Source organism: Schistocerca gregaria, chromosome 3, assembly GCF_023897955.1.
Source record: "Schistocerca gregaria isolate iqSchGreg1 chromosome 3, iqSchGreg1.2, whole genome shotgun sequence".
Lineage (NCBI taxonomy): Eukaryota > Metazoa > Arthropoda > Insecta > Orthoptera > Acrididae > Schistocerca > Schistocerca gregaria.
This window is the reverse complement of record NC_064922.1, coordinates 390,827,224-390,842,046: the sequence shown is the minus strand read 5'-3', so window position 1 is coordinate 390,842,046 and position 14,823 is coordinate 390,827,224. Positions and strand designations below refer to the sequence as shown.

At 43.8% G+C, this 14,823-nt stretch overlaps 2 protein-coding genes across 9 annotated transcripts in view; one reads left to right on the top strand and one right to left on the bottom strand.

Moving 5' to 3' along the window:
- Positions 1-14,823, bottom strand: part of LOC126355961 (enoyl-CoA delta isomerase 2-like) — a 131,331-nt gene that overhangs the window by 34,965 nt on the left and 81,543 nt on the right. For 4 of the 5 annotated variants that reach the window (XM_050006561.1, XM_050006559.1, XM_050006564.1 and 1 more), the window contains exon 5: positions 14,659-14,748. The exons of the other annotated variant lie outside the window; for it this stretch is intronic. In XM_050006561.1, the coding sequence (XP_049862518.1) occupies positions 14,659-14,748 (90 nt within the window). The remainder of the gene's footprint in view (positions 1-14,658; positions 14,749-14,823) is intronic. 5 annotated transcript variants of the gene reach the window in all.
- The window catches only part of LOC126355958 (DNA repair and recombination protein RAD54B-like), a 385,308-nt gene that overhangs the window by 354,500 nt on the left and 15,985 nt on the right, over positions 1-14,823 (top strand). The window lies entirely within an intron of this gene.

Sequence of the window (14,823 nt, the reverse complement as noted above, 5' to 3'; positions counted from 1 at the left end):
GGTTTCCATCTGAGCCCTTGATGTTCACACAAGTGGTTCTCTTATCTCCAAAGGTCTCCTTAATTTTCCTGTAGGCAGTATCTATCTTACCCCTAGTGAGATAAGCCTCCACATCCTTACATTTGTCTTCTAGCCATCCCTGCTTAGCCATTTTGCACTTCCTGTCGATCTCATTTTTGAGACGTTTGTATTCCTTTTTGCCTGCTTCATTTATTGCATTTTTATATTTTCTCCTTTCATCAATTAAATTCAATATTTCTTCTGTCACCCAAGGATTTCTACTAGCCCTCATCTTTTTACCTACTTGATCCTTTGCTGCCTTCACTATTTCATCCCTCAAAGCTACCCATTCTTCTTCTACTGTATTTCTTTCCCCCATTCCTGTCAATTGTTCCCTTATGCTCTCCCAGAAACTCTGTACAACCTCTGGTTCTTTCAGTTTATCCAGGTCCCATCTCCTTAAATTCGCACCTAGTTTTAATCTACAGGTCATAACCAATTAATTGTGGTCAGAGTCCACATCTGCCCTTGGAAATGTCTTACAATTTAAAACCTGGTTCCTAAATCTCTGTCTTACCATTATATAATCTATCTGATACCTTCTAGTATCTCCAGGCTTCTTCCATGTATACAAACTTCTTTTATGATTCTTGAACCAAGTCAAGGTTGTGCTCTGTGCAAAATTCTCTCAGGCAGCTTCCTCTTTCATTTCTTAGTCCCAATCCATATTCACCTACTACGTTTTCTTGTCTCCCTTTTCCTACTATCGAATTCCAGTCACCCATGACATCAAATTTTCGTCTCCCTTCACTATCTGAATAATTTCATTTATTTGATCATACATTTCTTCAATTACTTCGTCATCTGCAGAGCTAGTTGGCATATAAACTTGTACTTCTGTAGTAGGCGTGGGCTTCGTGTCTATCTTGGCCACTATAATGCATTCACTATGCAGTTTGTAGTAGCTTACCCGCACTCCTATTTTTTTATCCATTATTAAACCGACTTCTGCATTACCCCTATTTGATTTTGTATTTATAACCCTGTATTCACCTTACCAGAATTCTTGTTCCTGCTGCCATCGAACTTCACTAATTCCCACTATATCTAACTTTGTTGTTGTTGTTGTTGTCTTCAGTCCTGAGACTGGTTTGATGCAGCTCTCCATGCTACTCTATCCTGTGCAAGCTGCTTCATCTCCCAGTACCTACTGCAACCTACATCCTTCTGAATCTGCTTAGTGTACTCATCTCTCGGTCTCCATCTACGATTTTTACCCTCCACGCTGCCCTCCAATGCTAAATTTGTGATCCCTTGATGCCTCAAAACATGTCCTACCAACCGATCCCTTCTTCTAGTCAAGTTGTGCCACAAACGTCTCTTCTCCCCAATCCTATTCAATACCTCCTCATTAGTTACGTGATCTATCCACCTTATCTTCAGTATTCTTCTGTAGCACCACATTTCGAAAGCTTCTATTCTCTTCTTGTCCAAACTAGTTATCGTCCATGTTTCACTTCCATACATGGCTACACTCCAAACAAATACTTTCAGAAACGACTTCCTGATACATAAATCTATATTCGATGTTAACAAATTTCTCTTCTTCAGAAACGCTTTCCTTGCCATTGCCAGTCTACATTTTATATCCTCTCTACTTCGACCATCATCAGTTATTTTACTTCCTAAATAGCAAAACTCCTTTACTACTTTAAGTGTCTCATTTCCTAATCTAATTCCCTCAGCGTCACCCGATTTAATTTGACTACATTCCATTATCCTCGTTTTGCTTTTGTTAATGTTCATCTTATATCCTCCTTTCAAGACACTGTCCATTCCGTTCAACTACTCTTCCAAGTCCTTTGCCGTCTCTGACAGAATTACAATGTCATCGGCGAACCTCAAAGTTTTTACTTCGTCTCCATGAATTTTAATACCTACTCCAAATTTTTCTTTTGTTTCCTTTACTGCTTGCTCAATATACAGATTGAATAACATCGGGGAGTGGCTACAACCCTGTCTCACTCCTTTCCCAACCACTGCTTCCCTTTCATGCCCCTCGACTCTTATTACTGCCATCTGGTTTCTGTACAAATTATAAATAGCCTTTCGCTCCCTGTATTTTACCCCTGCCACCTTTAGAATTTGAAAAAGAGTATTCCAGTCAACATTGTCAAAAGCTTTCTCTAAGTCTACAAATGCTAGAAACGTAGGTTTGCCTTTTCTTAATCTTTCTTCTAAGATAAGTCGTAAGGTCAGTATTGCCTCACGTGTTCCAACATTTCGACGGAATCCAAACTGATCCTCCCCGAGGTCTGCATCTACCAGTTTTTCCATTCGTCTGTAAAGAATTCGCGTTAGTATTTTGCAGCCGTGGCATATTAAACTGATAGTTCGGTAATTTTCACATCTGTCAGCACCTGCTTTCTTTGGGATTGGAATTATTATATTCTTCTTGAAGTCTGAGGGTATTTCGCCTGTCTCATACATCTTGCTCACCAGCTGGTAGAGTTTTGTCATGACTGGCTCTCCCAAGGCCGTCAGTAGTTCTAATGGAATGTTGTCTACTCCCGGGGCCTTGTTTCGACTCAGGTCTTTCAGTGCTCTGTCAAACTCTTCACGCAGTATCGTATCTCCCATTTCGTCTTCATCTACATCCTCTTCTATTTCCATAATATTGTCCTCAAGTACATCGCCCTTGTATAAGCCTTCTATATACTCCTTCCACCTTTCTGCCTTCCCTTCTTTGCTTAGAACTGGGCTGCCATCTGAGCTCTTGATATTCATACACGTGGTTCTCTTCTCTCCAAAGGTCTCTTTAATTTTCCTGTAGGCAGTATCTATCTTACCCCTAGTGAGATAAGCTTCTACATCCTTACATTTGTCCTCTAGCCATCCCTGTTTAGCCATTTTGCACTTCCTGTCGATCTCATTTTTGAGACGTTTGTATTCCTTTTTGCCTGCTTCATTTACTGTATTTTTATATTTTCTCCTTTCATCAATTAAATTCAATATTTCTTCTGTTACCCAAGGATTTCTAGCAGCCCTCGTCTTTGTACCTACTTTATCCTCTGCTGCCTTCACTACTACATCCCTCAAAGCTACCCATTCTTCTTCTCCTGTATTTCTTTCCCCTATTCCTGTCAATTGTTCCCTTATGCTCTCTCTGAAACTCAGTACAACCTCTGGTTCTTTCAGTTTATCCAGGTCCCATCTCCTTAATTTCTCACATTTTTGCAGTTTCTTCAGTTTTAATCTACAGGTCATAACCAATAGATTGTGGTCAGAGTCCACATCTGCCCCTGGAAATGTCTTACAACTTAAAACCTGGTTCCTAAATCTCTGTCTTACCATTATATAATCTATCTGGTACCTTTTAGTATCTCCAGGGTTCTTCCACGTATACAACCTTCTTTCATGATTCTTAAACCAAGTGTTACCTATGATCAAGTTGTGCTCTGTGCAAAATTCTACTAGGCGGCTTCCTCTTTCATTTCTTAGCCCCAATCCATATTCACCTACTATGTTTCCTTCTCTCCCTTTTCCTACACTCGAATTCCAGTCACCCATTACTATTAAATTTTCGTCTCCCTTCACTATCTGAATAATTTCTTTTGTTTCATCTAACTTTAACCTATCCATTTCCCTTTTTAAATCTTCTAACCTACCTGCCCTATTAAGGGATCTGACATTCCACGCTCCGATCCGTAGAACGCCAGTTTTCTTTCTCCTGATAACAACGTCCTCTTGAGTAGTCCTCGCCTGGAGATCCGAATGGGGGACTATTTTACCTCCGGAATATTTTACCCAAAAGGACGCCATCATCATTTAATCATACAGGAAAGCTACATGCCCTCGGGAAAAATTATGGCTGTAGTTTCCCCTTGCTTTCAGCTGTTCGCAGTACCAGCACAGCAAGGCCATTTTGGTTAGTGTTACAAGGCCAGATCAGTCAATCATCTAGACTGTTGCCCCTGCAACTACTGAAAAGGCTGCTGCCTCTCTTCAGGAACCACATGTTTGTCTGGCCTCTCAACAGATACCCTTCCGTTGTGGTTGCACCTACGGTACGGCTATCTGTATCACTGAGGCATGCAAGCCTCCCCACCAACAGCAAGGCCCATGGTTCTTGGGGGGAGTAACTAATAAATCCAGAGAAAACATCTGTTTCCTAGTGTGCAGGTTTCCAACTGATGATGAAAGTGGAAGTTTTAATCATCCCACAACTGACTGGGGAAATTACAACTTCATAAATGGCAGATGAAAGAAATCTTTCTGCAAAAAAGTAATAAACACTTGATCTGAAAATTACTCAGAACAAATAGCATGGGATCCTTCCCAGAATGGAAATATAAGAGTTAGTGAGCAACTGTCTCTTTGTCAAGTTCTTAAGAAACATTAAAGATAGTAGAGATCCCCTTTGATATAAAGACAATATCAGCAAAGTTCTTAAGAAACAGCACTTATTACACAATTGGTATAAAATAAAGCACAAATATACATATATGAAAATGGTAACTGAAATGCACTCAACTACCAGAAGAATGGTGAGTGAAACCTTCAATAGCTACCATAGCAAAATATTATCTCAGAAACTCTCTCAACACCTCAAGATACTTTGGTCATATGCTAATCCTCTCAAGATCCAGAACAAAAACTGTGGGGTATTATGCAGATATAGGAGCCCCTGCGATTTTTGAGGATAGAGGGGGGATTCTCATGTAAAGCACAGCTTGATTTACTGCAGATTCTCTCTTGATGAAATTATTGTCCACCATCATCATCATCTGTGATACAATTAAACTTATTTGTCTAAAATACATTGGTTAATTGATGCCGTTGAGCATATTATTTTCAGGCAACTCAGCTCATGCATAAGGAATATTAGTCTCAATTTGTGCCATCAGAATAGATTTGCATTATTAGTTGCAAACTGTGCCATCTGAGTACATCTGCTGCATTATGACACAAACATTTTGCTCCTTTTTCTTTATTAAAAATGGACTGTATATTGTTTTGTAATATTAGCAAGGAAATTCAAAGAGGACTTCAGTGGCACAACTCTTGTGGAAATTGATAACATGTTAACAAAATAACAGCACTGCAAACCATTGTCCCATACCGGGAAAAGTAGTCCCACTAGCATCTCTCCCACTTACCACATGTAAGCAGTGTGAAACTCAGGTATGATTCATGTGTTCCTTTTTATGACTATCATTTTAAGTGCTCAAAATGGTGTCCTTGAGCATTAATACATGCTACAAAGAAATTCCTGACAGATGATTAACTTGGAGAAATGCATTAAATTTAGAGTTTGCATGCAACTCCTTGCCTAGCTCATGTCAACTGATTGCAGGTTGCATCTAGAGGTGTCTATTATAAAATCATTTACTATTCTACACTTAAATTTGAATAACTATCTTCTCTATTATGGGTAATTGGACATTTATCTTATAACCCATTTAAAACTGGATAAATATTAGCTTCGCTTACTGCACTGTCATTTACAAAAATGTTGTCTATTAAAATGTACTGTCTTGCACAGTTCTGGTGGGAAATTTTACAACTGAAATTTAACTGCACGTATATAGCAAAATTATGAAAAGGATAAATGCTTCTGACCATGTAATGGAGATGCTAAGTTGCAGATAGGCACAAAAAAATGACTGTCATATAAATAAGCTTACAGGCAAAAGCACCTTCACTGAAATTACACAAGACACACACACTTGACCACAGTCTCTAGCTGCCGAGTACGTACTATAAAAAGGACCCAGTATTTCAAGATTAAGGATTTCCTTTGAAAAATACCATTGTAATCAAGTAAATATTTTGCTACCAAAGGCAGATGAATAGGTGCTACCAAAGGCAGATGAATAGGGCTCACACTCTCTCAGACAACGAAAGTACTAACCAAGAACGTGAATATCTGAGAGCGGTTTTTCAGAAGAATGGCTAAGAATCTTATGTCCTACAACCTCTGTATAGCTGGCAAAACCAGAAGAGAATTCTCTAAAGGATGCGGCCACTGCATTTATTCCTGCTTGTGGTGCGTTATCTGGGAAGATAGGAATTCCCTAGAAAAACCAAGTGAAGACAGTCATTGGTCTACCAGCCAAAACTCAGACACTGTTTGGTAGTGTGAAAGACTATATTGCTCTATGGAAATCACACCCTGCTGGTGTGGGAAGGCATACATAGGTCGGATGGTGCATACTGTCACAGATTGCTGCCAGAAACACCAATGGTACACCAGATTGCAACAGCCTAATAAGTCGGCAGTTGCAGAACATTGCCTGACAGAATTACATGGAATGGATTATGACCCCACCAAGTTTCTGACACACATGTCCAGTTTCTGGGACTGTGTCATTAAGGAATCTATTGAGATCTGAATAAGGGAACTGCTGATGAATTGTGATGGTGGGTACATCCTTGGTAAGGCATAGGATCGTGCTAGTATAATGCTCCAGAAGAGAAATGAGATACCAGACATCGAACTGACTTCAGGGGCAGCACATGCATCTGGACATGAGCTTAGGATGGAACATTATGTCGGCAAGAGGAATGGGGTTAGGGATACAGCATGCTGGGCATGGATGGCAGATGGAGTAGCCAATCAGAGGGAAAATGAGAAGAGGTAAAAACATGGCACTGACCCCCTAACAGTCAGTTCATCAGCAAACCTGATGATGGCAATGTGTTCATTTGCTGAAATATTGTGCCTGTTAGACCCTGACATATGGCGATTCACTTGTGAACTCTTTCAACATGAAGTACACTGGGAGAATCACCGGAATCACATCACATACCTCTACGGGAAGATGTATTGTGGCATGAAAAGTCTTGACAAGATGCACCACTGGAGAAGCCATTTGCTGAGTGCATTCGCATTTCTTATGAGATGCAATGAAGAATATGTAGTACTGAACTTCGACAAAGTTACACATCACATAAACTCAGCAGCAGTCAGATGAACAAAGAAACATGGGGACAGGAGAGAGTCAACTTTACTTGCTGGTGTCTGGACTAAGTAACAAAGAACTTTTCAAATTGCATCTACAGATGACTAGCCAGTACAGTTCTTGGTCATCAGACTAGATTGATAATGTCACATGGACCACATGGACTCTGTACAAAGGAAGGCCACTGGATGTCAAACACTGAAATTTGAGCATATACTTGACAGGAAACCTTATGATGTTACCTGCATGACTATCAATCTCATGGCCAAGTAATTGGATGAGGATGTGGTGTCAGTTCTTAAGAAAGGACTCAATTTGTCACCCACTCCTAAATTTGCAGCACTCACTCAGTGAAACAGGTAGCTGCATGACTTCTCCCTGATGCAGCTGCTGAAATATGTCACGAAACCTGTTGTGCTGTCATACAGATGAAACCTGTGAAATCGAACATCTCTAGCAGTGCGGGGGCAGCCATAAGGAAACTAAGAGAAGATCCTGATTTTGTGGTCTTACCAACCAACAAGGACAATGCAACTGAGGTCCTATCTCACCATGATTACATAGAGAAAATGTGGGGCCTGCTAGAATACAATGCATACCTGAATATCGACACTTACTCTACCAAGAGTTTGGACAGGAAGACCATGACGCTTCTCATTGAATTCAGCTTGCCAGAAAGGTTTGTTAAGAAGCTAAGACAGATGGCATCAACTCCACCAAGACTTTATGGACTGCTGAAAATTCACAAGGATGGGGTTCCTTCATGCCCCCAACCCCATCATCAACATTGGTGCTCCGACATACCAACTCGCTAAGTACCTAAAGGACTTGCTTAACCCTTATGCCGCGAGTGTTCACAATACATTTGCAACTCTGTGGATTTTGTGGGTAGCCTTAAAAACTTTATGCTTAACAATACCAACATACTTTCTCTTTTTACCAGAGTGGCTTTATGAGAATCCTTAGAACTTATTGGCCAGATATTTGATATATTGATGACCAACCTTTTTAAGCACATATTGATGTCAAAATTTTCAACACTTGCTACAATGAGCAGACTTAAGTAGGAGTCATGAGGAACCCACTTTCACTAGCTGTCAACTATATATATATATGGAATATTTTGAGAAGGAAGCACTGGAATCAGCCAAATGAAAACCTACCGGAAGAAGATGCACACTGTGCTATAATTACATGCAGACAGCTGCCATCACCTGGTTTAGATGAATGGTGTGCTCAAAACTTTGGTACATAGAGCTTGCAACCCCTCTGACAAAAAAAGTATCAACCACAATTTGAACATCTGAGAGCAATTTTCCAGAAGTGTGGCTACAAGGAGCTACAGAGTCAGAGAGCCTTATGCCCTATACCCTCAGTACATTTCCTATTGTTGTGATAGTGCCACGACATTTAACAGTGCCGCCATGACAGTACGCACAAACGGTGATAGAGGCGCTCCGCAAATCGGCTGAGCGCGGGAGCGCCACCTAGCTACGAACGGCGCCGGCTGCATGTCATGGCACGGCAGTCGATACGAGAGACTGAGTTGTAATCATGTGATCAGCTATTGTTTCTAAGAGAGAATGTGAATATCCACGCAATTATTGTGATTAAAGGTTATAACACTTTTTAGCAACGAGGTCGGGATATTTTCACTGCGTTGTGGATTTGCGTGTTCGTGACGGGACAGACATGGAACAGCTTGTGCAAGCGCTCATTGAACAACAAACACAGCTGATGGCTACTATTCAGGCTCAACAAACACAGCTGACAGCAGCGATTCAGACGTTGTCGACGTCGCTTACTCATCGTCTGTCTTCCTCTTCTCCGCCTCCATTCCCTCCTTACGACGAGGCCGCTGAAGACTGGGCGTTTGCGGCAACACTTCTTGGCTTTCGGCGTTGTCGACGCTCCTATGTGTAAGTCGTTATTTCTATCTTGGATTTCCCCTCGAGTCTATCAGCTGCTATCTCAGTTAGCCCCTCTGCGGGAACCTGCCTCCCTGTCCTTCCAAGAAATGTGTGACTTATTGTCTGCCTATTATCGAAAAAACACCCACGTCGTTGCCGCCCGCGTGGCATTCTACCGGTGTCGTAAACAGCCCCATCAATCTTACCGGGCTTGGGCGGTGGAACTACACGGTCTGACTAGGAAATGTCAGTTTGTCACGGACACTCATCACGAGTCTTATGCTGACTCAATGCTTAGGGATGCTATTCTACGGCTTGCTCCTGATAAAGAAGTTCGGCAACGTGCCCTCCAACTGCCAAACCCGTCGTTGTTGGAAGTTCTAAGCATCGCTCAATCCTTTGAAGTGTCTCATGCTGCTGGCGCGCAAATCGACGTGTGGTGTGATGTAGGTGCTGTACAGTCAACTCTCGACACGGGTAATTTGCCTGTTGCACAGGAGAACGACGATGTGGCGGCGGTTCACTTGCGTCATCAACGTCGCATTGGGCCGCAACGCTCGCAGCGAAACCAGCAACCACAGAATCCGGTTCGTTCCGCACTTTCTTCTTGCCCCCGTTGTTTCGTACAGCACGACAGGGCAGCGTGTCCAAAACGTTGGGCCACGTGTAATTCATGTAGGAAAAAAGGCCACATTGCTTCTGTGTGTCAGTCCCATAAAGTTCCTGCCGACAAGGATGAGGCGTCGGACATGGATGTTCACTGTCTGCTTTCTCAAACAAATAAGTTGTTTGTTACTGTTCGTGTTCTGAATAAAGACATCCGCATGCAAGTGGACACTGGCTCTGCAGTAACTGTCATTAATTCTCGCACGTATTTGGCGTTGGGCTCCCCTCCTTTGTCTCCAGTTACGCGAAATCTGAGGACTTATAATAAACAGAAAATTCCTATCATGGGCCAGTTTGATGCTTCCACTGCCTACAAGTCTGTTGCTCGGCCCCTCACGTTTTATATGGTGGATCATGCGGGCACTGAAAACCTGTTCGGTTATGATGCTTTCCAGTTGTTCGGGTTCTCCATTGATGATGATGTGCACCTCATATCTGAGGATATTCCATATCAACAGCTGGATGGATTGTGTTCTGAATTTTCGTCCGTGTTCTCTAATGGTCTGGGTTGTGCCAAGGATTTTGAAGCCCACATTACTCTTAAATCTACGGCTCGCCCTAAGTTTTTCCGGGCATGCCCTATTCCGGTGGTGTTGCGTGCACCTGTCAAGGCGGAGCTAGACAGGTTAACAGCTTCTGGGATTCTCCTTCCGGTTACCTCCAGCGAATGGGCATCGCCGATCGTGGTGGTTTCTAAACCAAACGGGAGTCTGCGATTCTGTGGTGACTTTAAAGCCACCGTCATGGCTCAGAGCCTCATTGACACTTATCCTCTTCCCCGTCCTGAGGAGTTGTTTAACAAGCTCGCTGGGGGCCAGTTCTTTTCCAAACTTGACTTATCGGAGGCGTACCATCAGTTGCCGTTGGACACTACTTCCAAGGAATATCTCGTTATCAACACTCCTTGTGGGTTGTATCAGTACCAGCGATTACCATTTGGCGTCGCTAGCGCACCGGCCATTTTTCAGCGGTTTTTGGAACAGCTCACGGCTTCCGTTCCCGGCTGCATAAACTATGTGGATGACATTGTTGTCACGGGAGCCTCCACTGAGGAGCACCTTCGTAATTTACGTTCACTGTTTCGGGTTTTGCATTCGGCTGGGTTGAGGTGCAATCTGGACAAGTCACAGTTCTTCCAACCCTCCATTGAGTATCTTGGTTTCCACTTGTCCCGTGAGGGTATACGCCCTCTCCGTCAGCACGTTGCGGCCATTAACGCTCTACCCCGGCCGTCTACGGTCAAAGAACTTCAGGCGTTTCTAGGCAAGATTGCTTATTATCACAAATTCATTCCATCCGCAGCGGCGGTAGCTTATCCTCTGCATCAGCTGTTACGCAAAAACGTCCCCTTCTGTTGGTCCGACGGGTGTGAGCAGGCTTTGGTCCGCCTGAAGCCTCATTTGCAGTCGGCGCCTTGTCTTGCCACATTCCGTCCGGGTCAGCACTTGGTTCTGGCGACTGACGCGTCACAGTATGGCCTAGGGGCTGTTCTCGCCCATTGGTATGAGGCTGGGTCGGAACGACCCATCGCCTATGCTTCCAAGAGCCTCAACGAGGCGCAACGGCGTTACTCTCAAATCGAAAAGGAGGCGCTCGCTATCATTTATGCTCTAAAAAAGTTCAGCGTTTTTTTGTATGGTTCTAAGTTTCACCTCATCACCGACCACAAACCGCTGGTCTCTCTGTTCAACCCCTCGGTGTCACTTCCGGATAAGGCAGCTCACCGCCTGCAACGTTGGGTCTTATACTTGTCTCGTTTTCATTATGAGATTCACTATCGCCCCACGGCCCAGCACGCCAACGCTGATGCATTGTCGCGATTGCCGATGGGCCCCGACCCTGTTTTCGATCGTGATGAACTCCTCTGTTTCCACATTGATGAGGAAGAACGTCGTGTGGTCGAGGGCTTTCCACTTACAGGTTCGCAGGTCGCGTCAGCTACTGCGCGGGACCTGGTCCTGCATCGGGTGATCGGTTTTGTTCAACGAGGTTGGCCGGACAGAACCAAGGGCCGAGCATTGGATCCCCTTCGCAACTACCATGCCTTGCGCCTTCGTCTGTCTGTTCGTGATGGTGTTGTTCTTCTGGCCACGGATGGTGCATCTCCACGGGTCGTGGTGCCAGCCTCTCTTCGCAAAAATGTTCTCTAACTGTTGCACGAAGGCCATTGGGGTATTTCTCGGACTAAGTCCCTGGCCCGCAGGCACATTTATTGGCCCGGTATTGATTCAGACATCGCCCATATGGTTGCTGCGTGTGGCCAGTGTGCTCAACAACTGGCGGCACCTCGTTCAATGCCCTCTCCATGGCCTGATGCAGCTCAGCCATGGAAACGGGTGCACGCCGACTTTGCTAGCCCCTTCCTCAGTACTTATTGGCTACTGTTGATTGACACCTTCTCGAAGTTTCCGTTTGTTGTTAGATGTCTGTCACCCACCACTGCGGCGACGACAATGGCTTTGTCCAAAATCTTTGCGCTAGAAGGTCTTCCATCCACGATCGTCATGGACAATGGCCCTCAGTTCTCTTCGCAGGCCTTCCGTGATTTTTGTACTGGACAAGGGATTCATCATGTTACCGCACCTCCCTTCCATCCGCAATCGAATGGGGAGGTCGAGCGCCTTGTCCGCACTTTCAAATGCCAGATGAAAAAATTTCTTAGCGATTTTTCCACAGATGACGCCCTGCTGCAATTTCTGAGTTCTTATTGCTTCACGCCTCTGGGTGATTGCAGCCCTGCTGAACTCTTGCGTGGCCGCCAACCGCGCACTCTACTGCACCTGCTTCACCCTGTCAGGCCTTGTACTGTGTCCCCTAGTGCGGGAAAATACTCGGTGGGCGCCGACGTGTGGGCACGAGGGTATGGATCTCGCCCTAAATGGATTCCAGGGGTGGTCAAGGCTCTTCGCGACTGCCGGCTTTGTGAAATCCATACGGGCGACGGCACGGTTGTTCGCCATTACGACCAGATGCGCCCACGAGTGGTGGCCACGCCGGTGCCACCGCCCCATCCTTCGCCTCCACCAGCCCGAGACGCCAGTCCTGTCGCTGCTGCCGATCTACCGTCCGTGTTGATGCAGCCGCCGTCGCTGCCGCTTCCGAGTATGCCGGAACCGGCCCCAGTCGTGACGCCACCTTCTCCGGGACCCATCTCGCTGGAGCACACTCCCAGGTCCATGATACCTATGGATGCTGCTCCAGAGTTTTCACCCATCATCTCATCCAGGAGGCACGTTCCACGCACAAGCTTCCGTCCTGGACATTTTCAACCATAGTCTTGTGTCTCTGCGCGGGATCCCCTCAGGGCCTCACAAGAGGCCATGGATGTCTCCGCGCTGTCCATGTCTCCAAGGAAGTGAGTGTTTTTTTTTTTCAAAGGGGGAAAAGTGTTGTGATAGTGCCACGACATTTAACAGTGCCGCCACGACTGTACGCACAAACGGCGATAGAGGCGCTCCGCAAATCGGCTGAGCGCGGGAGCGCCACCTAGCTACGAACGGCGCCGGCCGCATGTCACGGCACGGCAGTCGAATACGAGAGACTGAGTTGTAATCATGTGATCAGCTAATGTTTCTAAGAGAGAGTGTGAATATCCACGCAATTATTGTGATTGAAGGTTATAACACCTATAACGTCTGTAAATCAGTGGAACCAGAAGATGATGCTCGGGAGGATACAGTCATTGCATTTATTCCTTTTTGTGGCACATTATCTGGGAAGATAGGATAAAGTCTCTGGAAATACCAAGTTAAGATCAGCCAAAACACAGCACTGCTTGGTAGTGAGAAAGACAACACTGGTCTATGATAATCCAGGGTCTATGAGGTACCTTACCCATGTGGTAAGACATACATAGATTAGAAAAGTCATACTGTTGCAGATCACTACCAAAAACACCAATGGCACACCAGACTGCAGCAGCCTAACAAGTCAGCAGTCACAGACATAGCCTGACACAGTTAAAAGGTACAGATTATGACCACACCCAGGTTCTGACACAAACAACCAATGACTGGGACTGTGTCATTACAGAATCTATTGAGAGTTTAAGTGGAAAACTGTTGATAAACTGTGATAGTGGGTACATCCTTATAAGGCATGGGGCCCCACTACTAGAGTGGTCAAGAAGAGAAATGAGGTACCAGACATCAAACTGACTTTGGGGGAAGGTGGAGAAACAGCAGAGATAGGTCATTTGCTGAAATATTGTGCCCATTGAACACCGACTTCCATCTGTTCACCCATGAACTATTTCGACACGAGTACATTGGGAGAATCTGAAGAAACACAGATAAATAGCAGTTCTGTATCATAACTGCAGAGGCAACAGCTTTCTTCAAAATAACAACTTTTTTCATATTTTAATTTATTAAATTTAGATAGAATAAGTGTGACAAACATTAAGCACTGTAATGATAGTTTGTTGATATAGTTTACAGATTTGGTTTCTGTGATTTCCATGTCTTTTGTTATTGTATAGCTTTGTATGTTCCTCATCCCAGAATGTTTTTATTCTGGATGGACCCTACACAGCTTGATGAATGAAGGAACCTCTTAATTAATGATCAGTGGCAAACAGCTATTTTTAAGATCTAGTGGAAGATTTATTATTTACTAATCTTTGCAGGTTTGTGTAAGTCTCATTTAACTGTGATTGTTGTATTAGCATTATATTACTGTAAGTAGAATTCATATTGTGTTGTTATTGTAAGGATAGCATAAGATTTTAACTGATCCAGCTATTCTGAAATGTCATTTTTCAAATCACGTAACACATATACTAGTAACATTCCTAACAATATTTCATGACCACCATCTTCCCCATTCCCTTCTCATGATGAATAATCGAAATGAGCATATTGTACAGGAATTCTGCTGTTCTGTGTATCTTACTGTTATTATTTCAAAGTCCTGGTATAAGTAAAATACAAGTTAAGCTTCAGTACAGAACTATAGCCTAGCAAGAAAAGAATGGATGTGGCTTACTGTACTGCAAGAGAAGTGTTCGTCTTCTTCTGCTGCTGCTGTTAGATATGGATGGAGATGATGCAAGTGTACAAATATATTATTGAAAAATAAAGATTCTAAAAGTGTCTTAAGTACACAAATCAGCTTACCTTCGATGTGCCCATAATTCGAGGAAATGTGTATGTTGAGCAGCCTTCTGCACACAGCCCTAAGATAGTAAATGGAGTACGAAATGTTGCCTGAAATTGTTTTTAACAGATTGTTATTCATACTATCTTATAAATATGATAAATGATTAACATATAACTGGTAGA